At 43.7% G+C, this 15,664-nt stretch overlaps 1 protein-coding gene across 3 annotated transcripts in view; it reads right to left on the minus strand.

Annotated features, from left to right (window-relative positions):
- Positions 1 to 12,272: 12,272 nt before the first annotated feature.
- ptgr2 (prostaglandin reductase 2) overlaps positions 12,273 to 15,664 on the minus strand; it is a 75,740-nt gene continuing 72,348 nt past the window's right edge. For all 3 annotated transcript variants that reach the window (XM_086003813.1, XM_086003811.1, XM_086003812.1), the window contains one exon: positions 12,273 to 12,658. In XM_086003813.1, the coding sequence (XP_085859939.1) occupies positions 12,591 to 12,658 (68 nt within the window). In that variant the 3' untranslated portion in view covers positions 12,273 to 12,590. The remainder of the gene's footprint in view (positions 12,659 to 15,664) is intronic.

Genomic DNA, 15,664 nt, shown 5'->3' on the forward strand with positions numbered 1-15,664 from the left:
ATATTTTTAAAAAATAAATGCCAAAATGCTGTTTAGATGTTGTCAAACCCAGTATAAAACATCCATGTCTCATCTACTTCATTGCTGTGCTTTTAGTAACAACTTGTATTTATATAGTGCCTTTTTAATTTAGTAAAACTTCCCAAGGTGCTTCCCAGGAGCGTAATCGGACAACAGTTGACACCGAGCCACATAAGGAGATATTGGGACAGATTAAGGTTTTAAGGAGCGTCTTAAAGGAGGAAGGAGAGGTTTCGGGAGGGAATTCTAGAGCTTGGGGCCGAGGCAGCTGAAGGCACGGCCGCCAATGATGAGGCGAAGGAAATCAGCGATGGACAAGAGGAATGCAGAATTCTCAGAGGGTTACAGAACAGGTCACGACAGCTACCAAATATTAAAACTTTTCTGTAAAAATGGGATCTGAAAATTGTACAGTAAATGAATTCATTTCCATTAACAATTTAAATATAGAAGGGCACCATTCCCTTGTGTCACTATCAGGGCGGGCAGCTGATGCAATCATTCTGGAACTTGCTTGAAATGCTGTAGGGTAGGGAATGAAAACTGGATCTTTTCCCCCTCTGGACAACAGGATGTGGAATAGGGCATTTCTACCTGTAGATTGCAAAGGACAGAATGTAAATGTACTATTGAGAGGTTATATAAGTTATTAGTTTGGGGCGTACAGCTTTAAGTTTTTTCCTTTTAGGTTTTGCTGTAGTTAAAAACCATCTGACGATTTATTTCTGCATCTTGATAAAGTTACCATTTGCCCCGCCCATTGCCGAGCAGCTTTTCTTATGCTCTGCCCCGCCCCCCAATCCCTTAATGTCTCCCTGTCCAGTTTACCTGCCCAGCCAGTGGGACAGGTGGTGGGACTTGTGGCTGGCTCTCCCGTTACTCCGAGTTTGCGCTTGGGAGGTGTGGGCCAGGGCCAGTGGTCGACCTTGGTCTCTCATACCCGTGCCCCTTCTCCCCGCAAGATTTCACAAACAGTGTGTGGGGAAGGAGGATAATTCACCAACAAATTTGCAGTGAGGGAGGAAAGTATTTACTACGTGGTAGTGAGAGCATGGATTATTAATGCTGACCTGGCACGCTGTGGTGTACGTTTTCTCTGGCAAGTGATGTATTGTGAGACAGCCAGTAAATTAATACACTTGCTGTGTGTAGCTTGCGTTGCTGTCCCAGTACTGCAATGTTCCACATAAAGCCCTGTGGCAGAGACAATGCCAGTTCATAACTGATATAACAGATCACTTGCCCTAGTGATTGGAGACAGAGCTCTGATTTCTGAAGTGCAATTTTTAACTTTGCGATAAATAGGTTGCATAGACTAGGCTTGTATTCCCTCGAGTATAGAGGATTAAGGGGTGACCTGATTGAGGTGTTTGATTAAAGGATTTGATGGGGTAGATGGAGAGAAACTATTTCCTCTGGTGGGAGAGTCCAGAACCAGAGGGCATAACTTTAAATTAGAGCGAGGTCGTTCAGGGGTGATCTCAGGAAGCATATCTTCATACAAAGGGCAGTGGAAATCTGGAACACTCTCCCTCAACAAGCTATTGTGGCTGCGGGTCAATTGAAAATTTCAAAAGTGAGATTAATAGATTTTTGTTGGGTAAAGGTATTAATGGGTTACAGAACCCAGGTGGGTAGATGGAGTTAAGATACAGATCAGTTATGATCTAATTGAATGGCGGAACAGGCTCAAGGAGCCGAATGGCTTCCTGTTGTTTCTATGAATCGTGCACATGTATAGTATATTAAAATCCTTATGCTGTATGACACCTCTCCATTAAAATCAAGGGGCGAGGCTGTAAATCACTCCCAGTCCATTGAAATCTTCGTCAACACCCCTTATTTGCTCCTGCGATGTGCGTTTTAAAAAAAAAAACTTCCATTCTGAGGCAGCCTGTTATGCTTGCTTGCTGTAGAGGGCATGCTGTAAGAGGAACAAACCTACCACAAGGACAAAAAACACCCAAAATGCTGCGGCTGCTGGAAATCCAAAATAAAAACAAGATGAGAGAGTGCATTGACCTGAAACGTTAACCCTGTGTGTCTGTCTCTTCACAAGTGTTTCCAGCACTTTTTGCGCTTTTTTTTATTAGTTTGAAAAACACAGGCTATCTAATTGCCCCTGCCTATGCTTTGTCTAACACATGCTTGTCGCTCACCAGACAAGTAGGATAAGGAACTTGCTGCGTGCAAAATATCAGGGTCAAACCCCATTCTGTGCTATAGCAAGTTTGAGAGGCAATAAATTACCCAATGCATGGTTTTAAAATCTAACTTTGAAAAAAGTCCCATATTTTAAAAAGATGAGTCATATAAAAATGCAGCCTCCAAAAATCTTGTTTTGAACTGTACTGACATGAGGTACTTTCCAAGAATGTACAGGAACATTTAATTCAGTGTGAAATGTTCATTTTAACTTGCAAGGTCATCTGTTGGCATAGCTACCACAGCTAAAGGGAGTTGTGGCTCAGACTTATATTATCAATTCATGAAAGAACTAACAGTCATGAACGGTGGAAAGAGGTTGGGGGGAGGGGAGGAGACGAGCCAGTCCAACAGTAACCAATTTGGGGAATATAATTCCACATGAAAATCAATGTGCTTCAGACAGCACAGGGGGAAACCAGAGGAGAGATTTAAACTCCAGCCAGCACAGGGGGAAAACCAGAGGAGAGATTTAAACTCCAGCCAGCACAGGGGGAAAACCAGAGGAGAGATTTAAACTCCAGCCAGCACAGGGGGAAAACCAGAGGAGAGATTTAGAAATGCAATTGGATTCACCTATTCTACTTACAACCCTTTAAAACACTGCTATTCCCTCCCCAAATACAAGGCTTTCACCTTGACAATCAAAACATGGCCAAGAATACAGAGCATCATTAAGCAAATGTAGTTTTCTTCTCAAGTTCCACCCAACAGCAGAAGGAAGAACAAACTATTTGTACAGCACCTCTCATGTCCCCAAGATATCCCAAAGTACTTCAATCAACAAATTACTTTTGAAATGCAATTGCTGTAGTTTTGTAAGCTCGTTGAGGGGTTTTGATAGAGCAAGTAGGGAGAAACTATTTCCTCTGGCAAGTGGGTTGGTAACCAGAGATCATAGATTTAAAATAATTGGCAGAAGAACTAGAGAGGAGAAGAGGGGAATTTTTTTTCACAGCATTGTTGTGACCTGGAACGCTCTGTCTGAAAGGCTGGTGGAATCAGATTCCATAGGAACTTTCAAACTGCAATTGGAAATGTATTTGAAGAGGACTAATTTGCAGGGTTATGGTGAAATAGCTGGACTGAGACTAAATTGGACAACTTGTTCAAAGAGCCGGCACAGGGAGCAGCATTATAAAGTTTGCAGATGATATGAAACTTGGCAAAGCAGTAGATCATGATGAGGATAGTTATAGGTTTCAGGGTAACAGACAGGATGGTGAAATGGGCAGAAGGAAGGCAGATGGAGTTTAATGTGGAGAATTGTGAAGTGATGCACTTTGGGAGGACTAATATGGAAAGACAGTATAGTATAAATGGCACGATTTTGAAATGTGTAGATGAGCAGAGACACCTAGGAGTCCATATACACAAATCCTTAAAGGTGGCAGGGCAAGATGAGAAGGTGGTTAAAAAAAGCACATGGGTTACTTGGGTTTATAAATGGAGGAATAGAATATAAAAGCAAAGAGATCATGCAAGAACTTTATAAATAACTGGTTAGGCCTCAGCTGGAGGGTTGTGGACAATCCTGGGCACCACACTTCAGGAAAGACCTTAGAAAGGGTACAGAGGAGGTTTACCAGGATGTTACCAGGGATGAGGGACTTGAGTTATGAGGAGAGGTTGGAATAGAGAAGGTTAACAGGGGACCTAATAGAGGTTTTCAACATGATGAGAATTTTGATCGAGCAGATAGAGGAAAACTATTCCCTCGGGTGAGTGGGTCAATAACCATGGGTTCAAAATCATTGGGAAAAGATCTAGAGGGCAGATGAGGAGAAATTTTTTCAGTCAGAGTTGTCGGGATCTGGAACACTCGACCTGAAAAGGTGATGGAAGCTGATTCCATAAATAATGCTAAAAGGGAGTTGGACGGGTACTGGAGGATGAGCAACTTACAGGGTTAGGGACAAAAAGCGGGGATGTGGGACTGAGCACGACTGCTCTTTCAAAGAGCCAGCACAGACATGACGGGCCGAATGGCCTCCTTCAGTGCTGTAAGTTTCTATGATTCTAATGTGAATAGTCTAGTCTCTTAATTATTTTAAACACCTTTACCAGATCTCCTTGGAGTCCAAGAATCTTTACAGTAAATAGACCCAGCTTACTAAACCTAACTGGTTAACTTAAGCTGGATATCATTCTCATGATCATCTTCTGAACCTTTTCCAAAGCCTATATATCACCCACTATGTGAGGGGATTTATCTGGACCATATTCTAACCAAAGTTTTACAAGGACAATATGGTGATTTTTTAATCTTATACTGAATCTTCCTAGCAATGCAACCTAATACCTTGGATATTGTTTCATGGCTCTGCTTGTGAACCGTAAGAGAATGATGTACAATACCAAGATCTTTTTCTTTCTGAACAGACTTCAGTTCTGTATGCTGTAGGGTACAAATATACTGGCTGTTGATCCTATGCATGTACATTTATCTAAGTTAAATACCATTGGCCAAATGTGGGCCTGTTCCCCCATCCCATCTTGCTGTAGTTTATTCACATCCACAGTCCCAACACTCACTCACATCTTATCCCCCCATGCCTAAATCCAGATCATTAATGAAGATTGACAACAACTTGCATTTATAGCACCTTTCTTGGAATCATAGATTCATTTTTGCTCCCTAAAACTCTCTGCTCAACAACCTCTCTCCTCCTTTAAGACGCTCCCCGAGAAAGCTGTTGGTCACCTGGCCTAATGGGCCATAATTTGCTGTAGTAGGGCATCTAACCGCGTTTAACCATTTAATGCGGCAAAATGTCGCTACACAGGAATGTTATTAGCCAAAACTTGACACAGAACCAAAGGAGGAGACTGGGGCAGAATTTGCTATCAAAATAATTGAGGCTAATAGCGTTTGCTGTTATTTATGCACAAATGGTACAGTAACTTCAGACATGGGGCAGATGTGCGGATATCCAAAAGTTGCTATCTGAAATGCGCTGCTCCGCTATTCGCTTTAGCTTCATGCAAACGACATCTTGCTGGCTGGCGCACCATTAACATGCATCGAATGGCATGAAATTGCTGTACTCGTGCGGTAGATACGAACTAAACTCGCCACAAAGTTCTTGTCCATTCCAGTCTAAATACCCTTAACGATGTGATAATTGTTAATTACTGGCAAACAACCTCTCTGGCACTGAAAATTAACTATTACAAGTGTGGAGTCTCATTCCTTCAGGTTTTAATTGTTGTTGGAGATTTTTTAAAATGTCACATTGCAAATTTTAAAATGTTTTTGTTTCATAGAAACATAGAAGATAGGAGTAGGCCATTTGGCCCCTCGAGCCTGCTCCGCCATTCAATGCGATCATGGCTGATCATCCAAATTCAGTACCCTGTCCCTGCTGTATCCCTTGATCCCTTTAGCCTTAAGAAGTATATCTAACTCCTTCTTGAATATATTTAACGAGTTGGCCTCAACTGCCTTCTGTGGTAGAGAATTCCACAGGTTCACCACTCTCTGGGTGAAGAAATTCCTCATCATCTCAGTCCTAAATGGCTTACCCCTTATCTTTAGACTGTGACCCCTGGTTCTGGACTCCCCCGCCATCGGGAACAGCCTTCCTGCATCTAGTCTGTCTAGTCCTGTTAAAATTTAAGTTTCAATGAGATCCCCTCTCATTCTTCTAAACTCTAGCGAATATAAGCCTAATCGACTCAATCTCTCTTCATACTTCATTCCTGCCATCACAGGTATCAGTCTGGTGAATCTTCGCTGCACTCCCTCCATGGCAAGAACATCCTTCCTCAGATAAGGCGACCAAAACTACACACAATACTCAATGTGGTCTCACCAAGGCCCTGTACAACTGCAGCAAGATATCCTTGTTCCTGTACTCGAACCCTCTCGCTACGAAGGTCAACATACCATTTGCCTTCTTAACCGCCTGCTGCACCTGCATGCTTACCTTCAGCGACTGGTGCACAAGGACACCCAGGTCTCGTTGCACTTCTTTTCTTAATTTATTGCCGTTCAGATAATAATGTCATCCTGTTTTTGTCACCGAAGTGGATAACCTCGCATTTATCCACATTATACTGCATTTACCATGCATCTGCCCAATCACCCAACCTGTCCAAATCGTACTGGAGTTTCTCTGCATCCTCCTCACAGCACACACACCCACCCAGCTTTGTGTCGTCTGCAAACTTGGGAGATGTTACATCTAATTCCCTCGTCTAGATCATTTATATATATTGTCTATATATATATATATATATATAGCTGGGGTCCTAGGACCGATCCTTGCGGTACCCCACTAGTCACTGCCTGCCACTCGGAAAAAGACCCGTTTATTCCAACTCTTTGCTTCCTGTCTGCCAGCCAGTTCTCTATCCAAGACAGTACCTTACCCCCAATCCCATGTGCTTTAACTTTGCATGCTAATCTCTGATGCGGGACCTTATCGAAAGCCTTCTGAAAGTCCAAATGCACATCCACTGGTTCTCCCTTATCTATTCTACCAGTTACATCCTCAAAAAATTCCAGTAGATTTGTCAAGCACGATTTACCTTTTGTAAATCCATGTTGACTTTGTCCGATCCTGTCACTGTTTTCCAAGTGCTCTGCTATTACATCTTTTATAATGGACTCTAGCATTTTCCCCACTACCGATGTCAGGCTTACCGGTTTCCTTTCCTTTTTCTCCTCTCTTAATCCAATCTTTCTTTCCCTTGCTTTATTTCTCTTTCTATACCTGATTTAACATTGAATTCACCCACTCTAACTTACACTACCTTCTCAGTCCTTGGGCTGGTTGTTTCACAATTTTTCAATCTGATTGGTTAAGGAGGTATACTGTTACTTGTCCTGTTTACTCAAGTTATCAGCTCCTACTTTCAGTAACTTGCCACGCAAAAAATTTAAAAACCTAAACATGCAAGGGCAAGTCTAACTAACGGCAGACACGGTTAGATGCCATGCCCTGCTACCGCAAATTATGGCCCATTGAGACAAGTGATCAACAGCTTGGTCAAAGAGGTATGTTTTAAGGAGGGCCTTAAATGGTGGAGAGGGAGGTAGAGGGGTTTAGGGAGTAAAAAGCAACAGCAGTAACACTAATCGCTGCGTGACACCACAGGTAACCGGTATCCTAGCAGATCCACACCCATTTATGACCACTGTAGCAATTGCCCACCAATCTCACAGCAAGTGCTGCATCCTGTCAAGATGTGAAATCTTTTTAAGAGGGTAAACTTTGACCCTGTCTACCTTTTCTGATGGCACTATTCAAAGAACAGGGATATATCTTGGTCAACATTCCACCCGTAAATCCACCAACACCTACACCGCCCCCCCTCCCTCCCTCCCATTTGGTGTTTGTATAATCTTGCTGTGCTCAAACTGCTTGTTGTTTGTACAAACAGTAACATTTGCACTTCAGACTTAATTCACTGATTGTGCAGAGCTTTGGGACATCCTGCAGATGCGACGAGGCACTAGATAAATACAAGTTATTTTATCGTTACACCTTTCAAGTCCTTGTGCCCAACTATAAATGCAGTTATTAACAAGCAAACTAAATCAAAAGTGCCAAATCATGCTCAAGCTCAGGCCTCTGCACTCTTAGTCATACCAATAGCCTACAATAACCCTCCTGATTCAATCAAGAACCAAAGAGTAATTGCTATATTAAGAACAAGCAGCACAGTAGACATCTTGCAAAAGACTACATGCTTCAGTTAAGCTATTAAACCAAGAACCCAGATTGCTTTAAATGAACATTACACAGACCAAGAAACATCGACTATATAAAAAGACACTACACAACTTTCACTACAAAGCAATTATTAGACTTGCAAGCCTAGACCAGACAGCCCAGCATCCCCGCAGTATCTGATGCATTACCGAGAGGTCATAGGAAAGTTAGGTGTATCACCAAGAGATTGAGGGGGAAGTGGTAATGTAATGTACGTTGTGACCCGTTAGAACACGAGGGTGTCAAGAGTTCTCTCTGTGGCCCTGCAGATGCTGAATCTTAAACTAATTTGCCTGCACTAAGTCCAGCTGCCCCACTGCTTGCAATATCCAACTCCACAAACCCTTATACACAGAGTGCAATAGCCCCATTTATAAACATTTAAGAAAATCAAGCTGTCTACTGACCAGGGATATTTACTAAAGTCATAGGTTTCTCCTTTTTACAAAATTAGATAAATCGACAAGCAAGGTCATTCAGCTCATCTTTACCTTTCTCCTCTCACCACCCCCCCGCCCCACCAATTTCACATTTGTCCAGAAATCAGCTTCAGACTTTCCCCAAATTTTTAAAACAATCTACTACAAGAGAACTTTCTATTTTTGAAAAAAGGAGTTTAAGTGATTTGGGACAGCAGAGTCTCATTCACTTGCAGACTGCTACACTCATCTGCTGGTTACACTGGGTATGATCACCCAATTTGACATAGAGGAGGCCTGCAGTCTTCTGATCACTGCCAGTGTGAGTACGTGAAAAGTAATTTCACAGAAAACAGCATCAACTCTCCCGACCAATGCCACGTGCATATGTAATATTTAGAATAACACTTCAAAAAATATTTCAAATAAAAACTGAAATGCAGGAACTACACAGGTCCGTCATCGCCTGAAAGAGTGGCAGCAATCCCTAGCTGTGTGGAACCTGCATCGGAATCGTTCCAATGAAGGATCTCGTCTGAAGCTTTAACCTATCTTTCTCTTTCAGATGCTGACTGACCTGGGGTGAGTTTCCAAGCATTTTCTGTTTCTATTACGGATACAATATCTGAGTTTAAGGGATATTGATAAATCGTTTAGTTTAACTCCTCCAGATTATATCACATGAATCGCCAGTTTATGTGCTACCCTAAAAAAAATGAATTTCCCAGACAGAAAGTTTTGGAATATCTGATTAAAGAACGAACTTGCATTTATATAGAACATTTCACCTCCGGACGTCCCAAAATGTGACTTGCCAGAGGTTTGAGAGCATAAGCCACTACCATAGAGCTAATGAGAGACCCCCAGCTATGTGGAGATATGTCCTTTTATAATATTGAGAAACCCCTTTAAACAATGTTCAACACACAGTGCTGGTGTATCCCTATCACAGCAAGAAAGAATGAACTTGTATTTCTAAAGTGCCTTTCACGACATCAGCAGGTCCCAAAGTGTTTTACAGCCAATGAAGTATTTTTGAAGTGGAGTCACTGTTGTAATGTAGGAAATGCAGCAGCCAATTTGCACACAGCAAGCTCCCACAAACAGTAATGAGATCATAACCCAATAATCTGTTTTTTGGTGTTGGTTGGGGGATAACTATTGGCCAGGATACCAGGGAGCACTCCCCTGCTCTTCTTCAAATAGTGCCATAGGATCTTTTAAGTCCACCTGAGAGGGCAGATGGGGCTTTGATTTAACTTCTCATCTGAAAGACGGCACCTCCGGCAGTGCAGCACTCCCTCAGCACTGCACTTGAGTGTCAGCCTAGATTATGTGCTCAAGTCTCTGGAGTGGGACTTTGAACACAACCTTCTGACTCAGATGCACGTGTGCTACCCACTGAGAACTGGCTGACAAACTTCAGAAAAACACAAATGTTTAATAGGAAGCTCTGAGGGCTGTGTGTGTAAATGCATCCTGCAATTTGACAAGGAGGCCAGAATAATCGCCTGGGTCAGAAACGAGTCTGGACTGAGTCAGGGATCTGAGCTGGGCCAGGGACAGGGATTCAACAATCAGACTATTTTTGTCTGATTACTCTCCTGCGAAGCACCTTGGGACATTTTACTACTTTAAAAGGGTGCTATATAAATGCAAGTTATTGTTGGGCGTTGAGCACAACACATTTGACTATTTTCAAACGCAGCATTCTGTTTTACTCACTGAGAACGGGTTTTGTTGGGTTTCCTCTCGCTGAGTACTCAGTCTTAGTGTGAACTGTGCAGCCATACACCAGGCTGAACAAACACCAGTTAAGAGTGGCATGAAATGTGTGGAATGTTACCGTCGGTCTAATGAATAAAACATCCGGATCTCCAGCTGCTGTACTTGTACTAGCTCACGGAAAATAAAACTACCTTTGGGGCGATTCTATTAGTTACCGTAGTTACAGGGGAAAAGAAAACACACCTTTGGGAAAGGCCAAACACTACAGAGGCTACTGGTAACCCAGGAGCCTGGACTAATAATCCAGGGAACACAAGTTCAAATCCAACCACGGCAGTTTGAGAATTTGGATTCAGTTTTGTTTTAAAATCTGGAAATAAAAAGCTGGCATCAGTAAGTGACCTTGAAGCCATCGTATTGTTGTTAAAAACCCAACTGGTTCACTAATGTGTTCAAAATCATGAGGGGTTTGGACAGGGTAGATAGAGAGAAACTGTTCCCATTGGCGGAAGGGTCGAGAACCAGAGGACACAGATTTAAGGTGATTGGCAGAAGAACCAAAGGCGACATAAGAAAAAACTTATTTACACTGAGTAGTTAAGATCTGGATGCACTGCCTGAAAGAATGGTGGAGGCAGACTCAATTGTGGCTTTCAAAAGGGAGTTGGATAAGCATCTGAAGGAAAGAAAATTGCAGGGCTACGGGGAAAGGACGGGGGCGTGGGACTAGCTGAGAGTCGGCACGGGCTTGACAGGCCGAATGGCCTCCTTCCGTGCTGTAACCATTCTATGAAAAAGCCCAACTGGTTCACTGATGTTCATTAGGGAAGGAAACCTGCCGTCCTTACCCGGTCTGGTTTATACGTGACTCCAGTCCCACAGCAGCTGCCCTCTGAACTGGCCTAGCAAGACACTCCGTTGTATCAAACTGCTAGCAGTTGGAGTCGGCGGCTCACCACCACCTTCTCAGGACAACTAGGGGTGGGCAATAAACGCAAGCCTTGCCCACATCCCGAGAATGAATAAAGGAAAGGTCACTAAACTGGGGCCAGGTCTTCAGGTCCAATAACTTCACAGCGCTGCTGTAGATGGCAGCCCCAAGTAAATGAGGCGCAGCAGCAGGCTCAAGGGGCTGAACGGCCGACTCCTGTTCCTATGGTCAGGAGCTGCCAAGACCCATTTTGAAGAATTGATTTTCACTGAAGCCTCTAGAAGCAGCACCACCTAGAAAGGGACCTTCCCAGCCTTCTGGCATCAATGAGAAGCAAACAGAAAACCCTGCAACTGTTGGAAACCGGCAACAAGAACAGAAAATGCTGGAAATACACAACAGATGTGTTAAGAACAACTTGCATTTATACAGCGCCTTTAAAGCAGCAAAAATTCCCAAGGTGCTTCACAGGAGCGTTATCAAACAAAAATTGACACCAAGCCAAAGAAGCAGACATTGGGACAAGTGACCAAAAGCTGTGTCATGGAGGTAGGTTTTAAGAAGCGTCTTAAAGGAGGAGAGGTTTAGGGAGAGAATTCCAGAGTTCAGGGCCTAGACGGCCGATGGCACGGCCGCCAATGCTGGAGCAATTAAAATCACGGAGGGTTGGGGGGGTTCTCAGAGCCAACAGAGATAGGGAGGGGCGAGGCCATGGAGGGATTGGAACACAAGGATGAGAATTTTAAAATCGAGGCGATGCTGGGTCAGGAGCCAATGTGGGCCAGCGAGCACAGGGGTGATGGGTGAACGGATTTGGTGCGAGTTAGGACACGGGCAGCAGAGTTTTGGTTGAGCTCAAGTTCATGGAAGGTGGAAGATGGGAGGTTGATCCATGTCAACATTGGAAACAGAAAGTGCAGTTGTTTTGGGTAGAAACAACAACTGGCATTTATAATAGTGCCTTTAACGTAGAAAAACGCCCCAAAAACCTTTCAGGACAGAATTGAATAGGCCTCTCTCTACACAAACCAAACCAGAGGTTAGCAAGAACAACAGGTAAAAAGGCACAGGGGATGGGAAAAGAGAGAATGCATTAATTCAGGTGATTCTCTGACCCCTTCCAGTCATCAGTGGGTGTGAGGCAGTGAGAGAGTCCGGAGAAAAGGTTCCACAAAATAAGGTTCATATTAAAAAGGAGAAAATCTGCATTTTTAGTTTTAAATTGGCATACATCACTCCAACACTGAATAGTTTACAAGAGTTTTATTTTAATGTGAATTACTTCTGTACAACATGCATCTTAACAACAGGTGGGGCATTGGGGCCAGGGTGCATGCTGGGGTAGGGGATATAGTGTACAAATTAAACTGCTCCATTAGTAGTGCATTGTCCAGTTTAACAGCCGTCTAATTAAAGATAAGAGATGAGAGAAACCATCAGTGTCTTCAGTTAATTGTAGAGTCAGGTTCAGTATAACAGCACCAGTCACAACAGCGACAGGAGACGTTGGTGCCCTCGACTATGCCAGTGGCTAGGTTCCTGGGGGTGACTGGGTAGTTTGTTTTATTACCCCTCGGAGACAAGGACAACCTGTTTCCCGATGTTACCTCCTTTCATCATGGACTGGAAAGCAGCTGTAAAAGAAGAATCGTGAGCTTTACAGGTTTAACACGGCTCGGACATAAAATTCTAACAGGACTAGACAGACTAGATGCAGGAAGGATGTTCCCGATGGTCGGGGGAGTCCAGAACCAGGGGTCACATAGAAGATAAGAGCAGGAGTAGGCCATTCGGCCCTTCGAGCCTGCTCCGCCATTCAATGAGATCATGGCTGATCATTCAATTCAGTACCCTGTCCTTGCCTTCTCCCCATATCCCTTGATCCCTTTAGCCTCAAGAAATATATCCAACTCTTTCTTGAATATATTTAATGAACTGGCCTCCACCACCCTCTGTGGCAGAGAATTCCACAGGTTCACCACTCTCTGGGTGAAGAAATTCCTCCTCATTTCAGTCCTAAATGGCTTACCCCTTATCCTTAGACTATGACCCCTGGTTCTGGACTCCCCGGCCATCCGAAACATCCTTCCTGCATCTAGTCTGTCCAGACCTGACAGAATTTTATAGGTTTCGATGAGATCCCCTCTCAATCTTCTAAACTCCAGTGAGAACTCACAGTCTAAGGATAAGGGGTAAGCCATTTAGGACAGAGATGAGGAGGAATTTCTTCACCCAGAGAGTGGTGAACCTGTGGAATTCTCCACCACAGAAGGCAGTGGAGGCCAATTCATTAAATATATTCAAGAAGGAGTTAGATATATTTCTTAAGGCTAAAGGGATATGGGGAGAAAGCAGGGACAGTGTACTGAGTTTGGATGATCAGCCATGATCGCACTGAATGGCGGAGCAGGCTCGAGGGGCCGAATGGCCTACTCCTGCTCCTATCTTCTATGTTTCTATGACAACAAAAGGAGATCAATTCCCAGAAATTATTTTCACTTACTCTCAACATACAAGACTGACAATGCTGTTGATTCGATGCAGTTTTCATGTCATGCTGGTGCAGTATTTGCAATATAGCTGCAGTTCAATGTAATCTGAAATCGTGCCAGGGATGAGGGACTTGAGTTACGTGGAGAAACTGGAGAAGCTGGGGTTGTTCTCCTTAGAGCAGAGAAGGTTAAGGGGAGATTTTAATAAAGGCGCTCAAAATTATGAGGGGTTTTGATAGAGTAGATAGGGAGAAACTGTTTCCACTGGCAGGAGGGTTGTTAACCAGAGGACACAGATTTAAGGTAATTGGCAAAAGACCCAGAGGCGACAGGAGGAAGCATTTTTTAATAGAAGGTTATGCCGAGAGGATTAAATGAAGTAGGGTGGGAGGAGGCTTGTGTGGAGCATAAACACCAGCATAGACCAGTTGGACCGAATGGCCTGTTTCTGTGCTGTACATTCTATAATCTACACACAACCTTGGCTCTGGATAAAGATCACTACACTGCAACACCAAAGTTGCTGTTTAAATGGACACTAAATCAGCTACTTTTAAAATCTATACATTGTACTATTTTTAAAATTTGGCAAAAGAACCAGAGGGAAGATGAGGAGAATTTGATTTTACACAGCGAGTTATGATGAGCTGAAATCCACTGCCTGAAAAGGTGGCGGAATCAGATTCAACAGTAACTTTTAAAAAGGGGAATTGGATCTATACTTGAAAAGGAACAATCTGCAGGACTATGGGGAAAGAGCAAGGAGAGTGGGACTGATTGGATAGCTCTTTCAAAGAGTCAGCACAGGCACGATGGGTCGAATGGCCTCCTTCTGCGCTTCCTCTCAGCTTCCATATCCCTGATCACCTTTCCCTTCAACCAGTTATCTAACCTAGAGTTAAGAGTTGACATGGTCTCTGCAGCAATCAAGCACCAGCAGCACATTCCGCAACTTCACAACGCCATGTAAAGAAGTCTCTGTCCCAGATCTCTTCCATTGAGTCAAATATCCATAAGCCTTTGTTCTAGACCCCTCAACCACTCTGTCCCATCCTTTCATAATTTTAAACACCTCCACAAAATCTCCTCTCTTCCATCAAAAACAACCCAATTTATATCCATCAGAAGTCACGCAAAACAACCGAGAATCCAGTCTACACATCAGCTCCAGTAGAATTGCAACTGGGATGATGTGTTTTTTTTTTTAAAAACCTCAATTTGGGTTCTAATATTAAGAGCCAACACGACAGTGAGGTTTTGAGTCCGTTTGTCATCTCCTGCCCCGAGGACTGGTCTTTACTCAAGTCTCGATCGTGGTTTTTAAGCTTCAGACTACCTTCTCCAAGGTGGGCTTGAAGCAAGTCTAAAGAGTCCCACATACCCTTTACGATGGGGGAGAGGCTGGCCGTCAATCCATCGGACACCTCGCTGGACATCAGTCCATCGGACACCAGTCCCCTCGCTGGACAATCCATTGGACACCGGTCCCCTCGCTGGACATCAATCCATCGGACACCAGTCCCCTCGCTGGACAATCCATCGGACACCGGTCCCTTTGCTGGACATCAATCCAGTATTCAGAGCCGGGCCTTGCCTGTGCTGTCTGGAGTGAGGCCAGAACCCAACACCTCTGATTCGAAGCGAAGAACTTGCACTTCTATCTGGTTTTTAACGACCTCATGATGAAGTACTTTTATAATGAAGTACTTTTTTGAAGCCAAGTCACTGTTGTAATGTAGGAAACACAGCAGCCAAGTTGCGCACAGCAAGGTTCCACAATGAGATAATGACCAGATAATCTGTTTTAGTGAAGTTGGTTGAGGGATAAGTGTTGGCCAGAACACTGGGGAGAACTCCCCATTCTCTTCTTCGAATAGTGCCGTGGGAGCTTTTACGAGGCCTCGGTTTAACGTCTCATCCGAAAGACGGCACCTCAGACAGTGCAGCACTCCCTCAGCACTGCACTGGAGTGTCAGCCTGGATTATGGGCTCAAAGTCTCTGGAGTGGGACTTGAACCCACGCCCTTCTGACTCAGAGGCGGCAGTGCTACCACTAAATGGGTTAATAATTACTCTAACTTAAGAGTAATCTGATGCTACACCATCACCCTCACTTTGGAACGGCAGGTATTAAACTCAACAAGACTT

This window comes from Somniosus microcephalus, chromosome 12, assembly GCF_052327205.1.
Source record: "Somniosus microcephalus isolate GS21.2 chromosome 12, FLI_Smic_1.0, whole genome shotgun sequence".
Taxonomy (NCBI): domain Eukaryota; kingdom Metazoa; phylum Chordata; class Chondrichthyes; order Squaliformes; family Somniosidae; genus Somniosus; species Somniosus microcephalus.